We start from the raw sequence: 12,393 nt of genomic DNA on the forward strand, positions 1-12,393 counted from the left end.
CACCCAAAATAATCATATTTGAACTGGTGACCCCCCCCAAAATAATCATATTTTAACTGGGGACCCCCCACCCAAAATAATCATATTTGAACTGGTGACCCCCCCAAAAGAATCATATTTTAACTGGGGACCCCCCACCCAAAATAATCATATTTTAACTGGGGACCCCCCACCCAAAATAATCATATTTGAACTGGGAAACCCCACCCAAAATAATCATATTTGAACTGGTGACCCCCCCAAAATAATCATATTTTAACTGGGGACCCCCACCCAAAATAATCATATTTGAACTGGGGACCCCCCACCCAAAACAATCATATTTGAGTTGTAGGCATTACATTTAGTTTGACTCGGTTCCACAGATACATATTGTGAGCAGATCTACAAGCTCAGAACGCCTCACCAGCCAGTATTTCAGTAGGTCTGGTTGCTGTGGAATCTGAGAGTGGGATTTTAGCTGTCATTTCCTCTTTTTCTTTGGCTTCAAACATGGTGTCCATCACTTCAATCAAGCATTATTAATTATTTATGCATCAGAGAAAGGCTTCTTGTGCTTACCCAAAACGCACTCTGAGTGAGCACTCCGTTGCTATGTTCAAAATGTAGTCTTTTTCTGTTGGTAACAGGCAGCTAGCAAAGTGCTGGTGCTAGCATACAAACTCACTGCTGTGCTGCTGAACTCTCGTGACCCCAGCTAACAGCCAATCAGCGCTGATTGCTTGCGCAGTCACCCACACCCACACACAGGCACACACACACACAGAGTCAGTCCAAATGCATAGCGTGAATACAAAGAAAATTCTGACTCGTGGTCGCGGTAACTCGCAGATTGGCCTGACCTACAAATAATATTTTTTTTAAAAAGTCCACCACCGCAGTCCACCCTAGAAGGTCTAGGTCCACCCATCACCTCAGACCACCCTATAGGTGTATAGGTCCACCCATCACCTCAGACCACCCTAGAGGGTTTAGGTCCACACATCACCTCAGACCACCCTAGAGGTGTCTATGTCCACCCATCACCTCAGACCACCCTAGAGGGTTTAGGTCCACCCATCACCTCAGACCACCCTAGAGGGTTTAGGTCCACCCATCACCTCAGACCACCCTAGAGGTGTCTAGGTCCACCCATCACCTCAGACCACCTTAGAGGGTTTAGGTCCACCCATCACCTCAGACCACCCTAGAGCTGACCCTCAGGGAAACACTGATGTCATAATGATCGTAACACATTAATTATCACACATTATAAATGATTACATAATAAATGACTTATGGCCAATTATAAAATAATAAAACCCTTTTCACAAACTTGGTTGACTGACTTCCATTCAGATGGATATTAATATTAATGTTCTGAAGAACTGTGATTGTGTGTGTGATCATTTATTTAATGTTTCAATATAGTGTAGAACTGAAATATTATGTTTGTGTTTTCTGACGACATAAACTATACAAAGTAGTTTGATGAACCGCCCACACTAATTGGGACTCCCTCTTCCTCTGGTGTGTTGCCCAGGTGGCGCCTAAACCCTGACCTTTAACCTCACAAACACTATGTCTATAAACCTAACCTTAACCCTAAACCCTGACCTTTAACCTCACAAACACTACGTCTATAAACCTAACCTTAACCCTAACCTTAATCTCACCTCAAAACCACTTCAACCTTTGCGAAACACCGGGAAAAGACAGTAATTATCGTTAGCCTTGGCTAGCCATTTAGCATTTTGAATTGTTTAAAGGACACATTAGTGAAAAAAGTTGATGATCATTGTGCTGCTGTTATGACTATTTAAAAGCTGAATGGACACACATGTATTTCGTCCTCCCTCCACCGTGGAGCAGCGATGACTCTCTGCTTCTCTGAAAACACTCCCAGGTGTTCTGTGAAAAGACAAAAAAACTATAAGAATCTGAATTTATCAACTGTGTGAACATATTAACACTTTAAAATAATAACCCTTATAACAGTAAATTAATCATTCCCAAATTATTATTAATATGTCATTCATAACTTGTTAAATGTTTGTTAATGATTTAACGATTGCTATAAATGGATAATAGATCATGAACAAGTTATTAGTAAACTACTTAAAAAAACCTAACCTCCCAGCACCCTCCCTGCAACTACAGTAACCATCAAAGTAGAAACAACATTTGACCAAAACTTTGTCAATAGTGTATCTTAGTAGGAAGCCCAGCTCAGTTGGTAGAACACTCACTTTTGGACCACAATGTTCTGTCTTTGATCCTGCTAGTGATGAAATGATCTGCTAGTGATGGTTTACCAGGCTAGCTGTTTCACTTATTACACAAGCATGTTGTTTTGTGTATGTTTTCTAGTTTTATACACTTTTATACATTGAAAAAAAAAGTTTAGTAAAAAGAAAGAGGAAGTGAACCTGGGTGTGTGGGAGGAGTCTAGAGATTCTCATTGGTTGTCGGCACCAGAATACGACCTGATAGAAGAAGAAGAGAGACAGTTAAACCAGACACATCATCATATGTACTGTATTGTGTGTATTTCTCCATAAAATGCAGAAATGTTAACACAATAACACAACAACACAGCAACATTAGGGTTGTAATTAAACATGTTAATTAAACATGCTAATCACCTCGTTTCTTCCACTGGAAGTAGATGAATCCAGACAGGAACAAGACCAGACCCAGAACCAGACCTGATGCTCCCATGGCCACCTTGTTCTTCACTGACTCTGGCATGGAGTCATCTGACAATACAAATATCATATCATATCATATCATATCATATCATATCATATCATATCAGTAGATTAAAACACCTTGTTCTTCACAGACTCTGACATGGAGTCATCTGACAATAAGCTGCAACAACCAAACACAATAAACAATAAACAGACGACACAGTCATTGTGAGTCTGTTCAGTAATAATGAGTCCAACCCTATTGGTCCAGTCCTTGAGGAGTTTGTCACCTGATGTGACATGTCCTTCTTAGAGCTAAATACATCCAAAACAAAGGATATGATGATAGATTTTAGAAGACATGAATCAACGTTTTACTATGATGATTATAAACCAGGCTGTGGAATGTGCAGAAAGTATCTTGGGACAGAGTCATAGACTCAGAACTGTGAGGCAGTTTGTAAAAAAGAACATCAGTGCTTGTTCTGTCTAAGAAAACTGTCTTGTTTTCACATTGAAAAAAACATGATGACTCTTTGATCTGCTTTATCGAATCAATCTGGTCTTTTATCTGTTATTATCAAATCAATAAGCTCATAGCGAGCTTGTAGATCTGCAATTTTTTTTAAAATCTTGAACTTTTGTGAAAATAATAAATAATATAATTTATAGAAACATTTATAGAAACATTTTAAACAACATTTTTAACTCAAATATTTGCTTCTGGGTCCCTGGAACAACATATTTTGATGGGGATCAGCGGCCAAAAACATACAATTTTAGGGGTCCTTGACAAGAAAAAGTTTGAGCACCACCGATATAGCAATAATAGTTTCTTTCCGAAAAATTAAGACTGTTGAGAGATGTTTGACAATTACAAATGTTCGCTTTAAAAAATATATGTATTCAAAGATTTGCACTTAATGTTCACGATAAAAAAAAAATAGCATATACAAGCTCATAAAAGCGCGGCACAAGCTCATGAGCTTGTAGATCTGCTATTTTTGAAAAGTCTAGTTTTTTCAGATAAATTAAGACATACAGTATGTTGAGAGATATTTGACAGTTAAAAATGTTCACTTTAAAAATATATACAAATATTCGTGAACATTTGTGCAAATATTTGCACAAATGTTCACGATTTTTCAAAAATAGCAGATATACAAGCTCAGAGTGCGGCACTCAGTGCCGCACTAGGAGCTTGATATTCATGCATTTTATATATTTCTCAAATGTAAAATGCCTGCTTTCTAGCATTGGACAAACAATATGTGGACTCTTATCTCAGTCAGTATAAGAGCGCTCTTGACCACTCTTAAAATATGCTTTTACATATTTGAGAAGAGCAAAGTAAGAAAATAATACTGAATCCCCCACAATAACAAAATTGAAGAAAATCAAGGATAAGAACAAGAAGAAATGTGTTCTTAAATTGTTGCCTGCATGAGGCCTATTGCTCTCTTTTTAGAAGCCTAGTCTAATCCACCACCCAGTGACGTAGTCTCTGGAGTTTCAACTGTATCTGGTTGTGGAATGAATGAATGAACTATATTTCTTTCAACTGACCATCAGCAATGACTTCATATCCACAAAAAAAGTGGTAAAGTTCATTAACAATGCCATGCTCATGCACATCCCAAGGCTTATATCTGCTATTTAGACAGTAGATTACACTAGTTTATAGTAACTGACCCCAGTCCATCTTGATAGGCGCGGTCAGGCTGGGATGTTCCACCATGCATGTGATCTTCTCTCCTGATCTGTAAAACAAATGGCCCATTAATTGGTAGGCTAATATTAAGTGTCACAAACACACACACACACACACACACACACACACACACACACACACACACACACACAGAAGTAGTAGCCGATCTACACGCTGAAATGTGCCGCGATTCGACACATTGATCCGTTGATCTTTGTTAATATTTTGCTTGACTATTTTTGTGTAGGAGCGTGAATGCCCCGCTGGGCTCTCCTCCGCTTTAGTGTTTATTGTGTATTCCACTATTCCCTCCCCATTGCAGAAAAAAATAGGAAGGCAAGAGGCAGAAGAAACTTAGTAACGGGATACGTTATAGCGTATTCCTGTGTGTGTATTCATGTATAGCACACTTGCGCGCCGGTCTCTGTGCGTTCGTCATGCGTGCACGACGACGAGCTTGCTGCGTGGTTGTGTCTGGAGTGGACTGGTGATAAACTCGTGTGTGTGTGTGTGTGTGTGTGTGTGTGTGTGTGTGTGTGTGTGTGTGTGCGTGTGCGTGTGCGTGTGCGTGTGTGTGACACTTAATATTAGCCTATCAATTAATGGGCCATTTGTTTTATTTTTAAGAATATATGTATAGGTGTCTATTAGGTGTGTATTTCTATGTATAGGTGTCTGTTAGGTGTTTACCTGGGTGTGTACTCCAGGTAGGAGTGGTACTGATAGTACCAGTCTCCATCAGACAGCTCATCGGTAGAGGAGAGACCGGAGGTCAAAGGTTCTTGACCTCTCCACCAGGTCACCAGGATCACTTTAGGATAGAAGTCGTAGCTGCTGCACCTCAGCATGTGAGTGTGTTCACCACGACGAGGGGGAGTCTCTGACTTCAGTCTCACTTTGGGCTCCACTCCTAAACAAATATGATTATTATTATTAATTTTATTATTATTATTATTATTATTATTATTATTATTATTATTATTATTATTATTATATACCAGTCATAGGAACATGTCATTATCATTAATAATTGTATATCATCCAAATAAGATCCAAATGATCCAGAAAGCCGCAACACACTTGGTCTTCAAACAGCCAAAATGTTAACGTTTCCCGGCTCTCCCCTGTTCTCCACTCCCTCCATCGGCTCCCACGTGCTGCCCTCACAGAGTACAAAACACTGATGTTGGTCTACAAAGCAACCAAAGGTATGACACCCCCATATCTTCAAGCCTGATCCAACCCTACAACCCCTTCCCGCTCACTCTGAATCTTCTCTAAAAGACCCTGGAAAATGCTCCACACGTCCTAGACTCTTCTTCCTTCTTTAAAACACCCTGGACAACACTCCACACATCCTGGACTCTACTCCCTTCTCTAAAACACCCTGGTCAACGCTCCAAACATCCTAGACTCTTCTCTCTTCTCTAAAACACCCTGTACAGCGCTCCACGCGTCCTAGACTCTACTCCCTTCTCTAAAACACCCTGGACAACGCTCCACACGTCCTAGACTCTTCTCTCTTCTCGAAAATACCCTGGACAACGCTCCACACGTCTTAAACTCTTCTCCCTTCTGGCTCCTAAACGGTGGAACAAACTCCCCATTGCAGTTAGAGCTGCAGACTCACTCCCAATCTACCACCATAATCTGAAGACTGTAGCACTAGACCTAGCCTTGATGACCTTGCAGGCTTATGCAAAATCTATGGGGAACATGTGTTGCTACTGGAGTGACTCAATCACAACAATTTATACCCTGGTGTGTTGTCATTTATATTTTTTAACTTTTCAAAGATTAATTGAATGGTAAAATGTTTTATATGTGGAACTGGACACATTAGGCAATAACATGGCCTTATCAATAATCAATTTCAGGGTCTATGTTGGTGATTTATATAGCTGTAGCATATCAAAGTAAGTGTCAGTGTTTGGCCACCAGATGGCACCAAAGAATAACATTTCATAGAGTAGCCCTAATGTAGATTCTACAATAGTCTACAGTTTTCTACATTTATATAATTTAATTTAAACATATTGAATAATTCACAGTTACACAGTAATTTACCATAAACAACAATACACCATTAAATATCATTTAATGAAAATAGTTCAAATGAACTAGAGAACAAACAAAACAATATATAAATAAACATAATCCTGTAAAATATTACTAAAGTGATTAAAACATACAAAACAAACTAGTAAAGACAATAATTAAAATATAAAATCAGGTGGTGAAATGAAGTGTATAGAGGTGTGTTTTAGCCTGCATGGTTCTTTTTAAAGTTCATTTAAAAACATTAATCCTGGTGTCTCTGTTTTAGGCAGGTCATTATATGAGGGTGAAAACACTCAGAAATAGATCTATATGTTTCATTTATACTCGGTGTATGATGGTGACACCATATGTTGTGAGCTTGTAGGTCTGCTATTTCCACTACGTGACAGTGTGTTAGGATAATTTGATGACCGGCGGTCTCTCCGGTAGGAGACTCAAAGAGTCTCCTTTGAGTCTCCTACCGGATACATTAGCATCTTTCCACCGGTAATCAAATTATTGTCTCAGGAATGAGACAAAAACCAAAAAATCTCCATGAATTCAAGGCTTCATGGCGTTTAATTGATAGAAAATACGTCATTTTTGGGGTGAACTACTCCTTTAAGTGTTTAAGAGGATCTGAAATGTTTCTCAGCAGATTAAGTAATGTTTTATAATCATTATCAGATCAATATTAACACCATTAATCATCTCTGAATAGAATCATGTGATTTCATGTTATAGTTTATGAGGTGATGAGTGTTGAGTGCTGCTCTGAGATCAGCTCACCTCTCTTGTTCAGAACAGAGGAGTATCTGATCTCAATGTTGGGTTTGCAGAGTGTCTCTCGGTTTGCTCTCATCCCAGCCAGTATTCTAGGATCTTTATTGAGGTGCTCTGCGTTCTTCACACCATACTCAGTGTATCCAACAAACTGATCTACTCTACTGTCCCACCTGAGCAGCTCATCACCATCGAAATTCCATGAGTATATGTACTGTATGTCCTTCAGCTCACTGGAGTTAAACACACAGCGGTGAGCCACATAGAACACATATCCATCTGGAAATAGACAATTAAAAATGTCATTAATGTTCAGTTTTATTATCATCTGTATAATATCAACACTAGGCTAACTGCTCCCTATCGGACAAATATGTCACTACATAAAGTCTAAAATAGGTTCAGGATGTGAAATCTGGCATTAAAATGTTTTGAATATATATTGAATATCTTAAATACAATGTGATAGAGCTACCAGTTAAGTTTTTCTCTCTATGTGTCCAGTTGTCTAGGGCAGCTGAGTAAACAAGGACTCTGTCTGTCTGTCTGTCTGTCTGTCTGTCTGTCTGTCTGTCTGTCTGTCTGTCTGTCTGTCTGTCATGTATTTCCAGGATGACCCCTTTTTTTATACCTTTATTTGAAAATAGCAGATCTACAAGCTCATAGCGCGGCACCGAGTGCCGTGCTACGAGCTTGTAGATCTGCTATTTTCAAACATTAGTACTTTTACTTTTGGTACTTTAAGTCAATTTTGATGCCAATACTTTTGCACTTTTACTCAAGTACATTTTGAATTCCGGACTTTTACTTGTAACAGAGTACTTCTAGATTACAGTATTGATACTTTTACTTAAGTAAAACATTTGAGTACTTTTCCCACCACTGACTCTAGTCAGCAAACAAGGTAAATAGTCACATAAGTAGAGAGTAGAGAGAACAATGTAGAGCCTCAAAGAAACTATAGGATACCAGGTCAATCATTATAACAATCAGCTGAGTTATATTAAACAAATAAAAGTCATTATTTATACTGTAATTAAAGCCTGCATTGCAAACCTAAACGAAAACACTAGACTGTTGCTTTTGAATTTAAATTGCAATATTTTATATAACCCCCAAATGTATCAAATAAATCATCATTCAATTCAAATAATTGAATGAGTGCATTGACTTCTGGGGGGTCCTCAGATAACTTTTTTTTGGGGTCCCCAGATGATTAGCTTAATAGGTAACATTGTTTTCTCACTCAACAGTAAACAAACCAACTTGCAGTATAAATGGATACAGGGTATCTGCACATTTATAAAGTGACAATTTAATGACTTAAGACCTTTTTGATAGCAAATTGGCCAAATTGTCAAATGAATAAGAGACAGGCAAACGTTGTGACAATAACCGATCTACAAGCACACAAAAATATAATTATTTTGGGAGGTCCCGAGTTCAAATATGATTACACAAGGTGATAGGCCATACCCAGAGATTCAAACCAACCCCCCCAAGGTGTTAAGCCATGCCTAGAGCTTCAAACCAACCCCCCAAGGTGATAAGCCACGCCCACCCCCAGCCGATAGCAGATCTACGATATAGAGAAATACTCTGTTACAATTAAAAGTCCGTAATTCAAAATGTACTTGAGTAAAAGCACAAAAGTAAAAGTACTCATTATACAAATGTCCCATTTCAAGTTTTTAAATGTATACAAATCTTTTGAAAATAGCAGATCTACAAGCTCACAATGCATCAAATCGTGATCAGTGACGCATTGTGAGCTTGTAGATCGGCTATTTTCAAATGGCCTATATGGCTGAAGTGGTTACTGTATGTTTTGTAATAATAATCAAAATCTACAAAGTAACTAGTAACTAAAGTTTTCAAATACTTGTAGTGGAGTAAAGTACAATATTTGCCTCTAAGATGTAGTGGAGTAGAAGTAAAAGTATTGGAAATTGGAAATACTCAAGTAAAGTACAAATGCCTCAAAATTGTAAATAAGTACAGTACTTGAGTACATGTACTTAGTTACTCACCTCTGTAATTTAATTCATGAATCACAGGAACATTTTGATGGTAACTGTTGTATAATCGTATTATCTTGGATTTTGACATGATTCATTATGTCTTTTAATTTAAAATCCGAATAAAGAAATTAAAGTGTATCAGATACGCTCAGTGGTCATTGGTCATGGGCCGCGGTAACACGCCGTCCCACCAGTCTTTTGAGCAGGAGCACGCACACACACATGCATCGATTAAAACAACCCTTAAGTTCACACCTCAACAAAGGCTGCCGACTGCCGGGTGTCACACCAGGTGAATTAACATAGGAATGAGCCTAGATGCATATCAATTGTCCATTGTGTGAACTGTAGTGTAGGTGTTAAGCCACGTGCGCGTGACCTCTTTAAAATAGTGTCCCACCAGAGATAGATTCACCAAATCAACACTGGATACGCTTCCTCAGACGCTTTTTGGATGCTATACGCTTCAAAAAGAAAATCTTTACAGTATACTACGTATATAGTGTAACACGGTAGAACACACCTCTGCATCTACATAGTTGTACCATCTACACCTCACCTACAGCTCAGGCTGTACTCCTTGAGCACATATTCATGTTTACTAGAAATACATATTATTTAGAAGATATTTCACCATAAATGCTTAATATACATGTTTAAACATTTTCATTCATGTTAAATATATTCAACCGTTTTAGTTCATAACTATTGTGTTCATAGTATTCATGTACCTTTCACTGGTGGTTTCTTCAAGGCAGTGCGAATGGTGTCCAGGCTGGCTTTGCAGAGCGCCTGCTGATTCAAAGCATATCCATAAGCTCCTTGGTAGGTCATATGATCTACAAACGGAGGCTGAGGCTCCACCACCTTCCCTTTATTGAAGTCTGCGTACGCCATCACTTCACCATCCAGTGCAAACATGAACTCTTTATATGGGTCTTTAACTGTGTCTGAACAGCCAATGACATTAATGTCCTCATGGAACACTGGAAATAAAACAAAGCTGAAATTAAATTCAACAACAAACTTCTTCAGTGACAATAACACATAATCATCATGTTAAACAATCATGTTTGCAGTGGTGGAAAAAGTACTCAAATATTTTACTTAAGAAAAAGTATCAATACTGCAATTTAGAAGTACTCTGTTACTGTCTGGAATAAAAAAAAATACAAAGGTATAGGTACAAAGGTATAGGTATCAAAATGTACTTAAAATACCAAAAGTAAAAGTACAAAAATGTTTGAAAATAGCAGATCTAAAGTAACTAGTAACTAAAGTTTTCAAATAATTGTAGTGGAGTAAAATATATTTGCCTGTGAGATGTAGTGGAGAAGAAGTAAAAGTACTGGAAATTGGAAATACTCCAGTAAAGATAAAGTATAAGTACCTCAAAATTGTACTTGACTACAGTACTTTAGTAAATGTAATTAGTTACTTTATACCACTGCATGTTTTGTTCTTATATGAAGTGAAAGGTTGGATATTAAAAGTAGCTTCCTGTCAAACGTTTATTATGAAAGTAATTCATACAGAATGATTTATTTCATGATGTCACAGCAACAGTTCCTAACATCTGTTTTAATGTTTGTATTTGGACCAACATTCAAGATCCAATACTGTATATATATATGTACTGTATAATACTGTATATAATATGTGTGTGTGTGTGTGTGTGTGTGTGTGTGTGTGTGTGTGTGTGTGTGTGTCATGTGCTTATATTGTGCATTATTCATATTTGGTTTTATATAATAACAGTAGATATACATGTATATATAATAACATAAATATAATGTACTTACTTCCTGGGATCGCTTTGACATGAAGTACAGAGGAGAGGATGAGGAGGGTGGCTGTAATCTTCATCATCACTGGTCAAAACTGAACTGAATTTAACAGATGAGAATAAACAGATGAGAATAAACAGATCAGAATAAACAGAACAGAATAAACAGATGTTTACTGAAAGAGAAGTTCTGGAGTCTGAAAGAGAATGAAGGAGGACTCGTTCTCTAGTTCAGAAGATTCAGCCAATCAGATTAAAGATATGATGTTACATCATCTGTTTCCAAGAAGACGACAGTGTGGATTATTGCACATATCATGAACAGTATATAGCTGCTGCTTATGCACCTTATGTCTCATCATGTACATGCTGTACCTTATGCACCTTATGTCTATGCACCTTATGTCTCCTCATGAACATACTGTACCTTATGCACCATATGTCTAACCTCAAGTACATGCTGTACCTTATGCACCTTATGTTTATGCACCTTATGTCTCCTCATGAACATACTGTACCTTATGCACCTTATGTCAAACCTCATATACATACTGTAGGTAAATATCTTTGTTTAATTGTCTCCGCCAGGCCGAAAGGCATGGCGAGAGAGTATGTTTTACCCTCCGTCCGTGTGTCCGTGTGTGTGTGTGTGTGTGTGTGTGTGTGTGTGTGTGTGTGTGTGTGTGTGTGTGTGTGTGTGTGTGTGTGTGTGTGTGTGTGTGTGTGTGTGTGTGTGTGTGTGTGTGTGTGTGTGTGTGTGTGTGTGTGTGTGTGTGTGTGTGTGTGTGTGTGTGTGTGTGCGTGCGTGCGTGCGTGCGTGCGTGTGTGTGTGTGTGTGTGTGTGTGTGCGTGTGTGTGTGTGTGTGTGTCATTTGTTTGTATTGTGCATCGTTCATATTTGGTTTATAAACGTAGATATACATGTATATATTATATAATAACATAAATATAATTTACTTACTTCCTGGGATGCTTTGACATGAAGTACAAAGGACAGGATGAGGAGGGTGGCTGTAATCTTTATCATCACTGATCAAAACTGAACTGAATTTAATAGATGAGAATAAACAGATGAGAATAAACAGATGAGAATAAATAGATCAGAATAAAAAGATGAGAATAAACAGATGTTTACTGAAAGAGAAGTTCTGGAGTCTGAAAGAGAATGAAGGAGGACTCGTTCTTTAGTTCAGAAGAATCAGCCAATCAGATTAAAGATATGATGTTACATCATCTGTTTCTGGAAAGAGGACAGTCTGGATTATTGCACATATCATGAACAGTATAGCTGCTGCTAATGCACCTTATATCTCCTCATGTACATACCGTACCTTATGCACCTTATGTCTAACCTCATGTACATACTGTCTGTAAATATCT

The 12,393-nt window shown here is 38.0% G+C and overlaps 1 protein-coding gene across 2 annotated transcripts; it reads right to left on the minus strand.

The window, feature by feature from the left end:
- Window positions 1-207: 207 nt before the first annotated feature.
- Window positions 208-12,132, minus strand: LOC308089369 (H-2 class II histocompatibility antigen, E-S beta chain-like). Of its 2 annotated transcripts, XM_080434051.1 has the most exons (9): window positions 11,975-12,132; window positions 11,030-11,113; window positions 9,959-10,213; window positions 7,213-7,485; window positions 5,074-5,293; window positions 4,365-4,432; window positions 2,625-2,738; window positions 2,409-2,465; window positions 208-1,890 (listed from the first exon to the last, which is right to left on the minus strand). In XM_080434051.1, exons 2-8 carry the CDS (start codon window positions 11,094-11,096, stop codon window positions 2,428-2,430), a joined length of 1,035 nt encoding a protein of 344 aa, XP_080290177.1. In that variant the 5' UTR covers window positions 11,097-11,113; window positions 11,975-12,132; the 3' UTR covers window positions 208-1,890; window positions 2,409-2,427. The 2 variants fall into 2 exon arrangements, with proteins under 2 accessions (XP_080290177.1, XP_080290178.1); XM_080434052.1 differs by lacking the exon at window positions 7,213-7,485.
- Between the last annotated feature and the right edge of the window lie 261 nt (window positions 12,133-12,393).

Source organism: Gymnoscopelus braueri (genome assembly GCF_963280865.1).
Source record: "Gymnoscopelus braueri genome assembly, chromosome: 7".
NCBI classification, from domain to species: Eukaryota; Metazoa; Chordata; class Actinopteri; order Myctophiformes; family Myctophidae; genus Gymnoscopelus; species Gymnoscopelus braueri.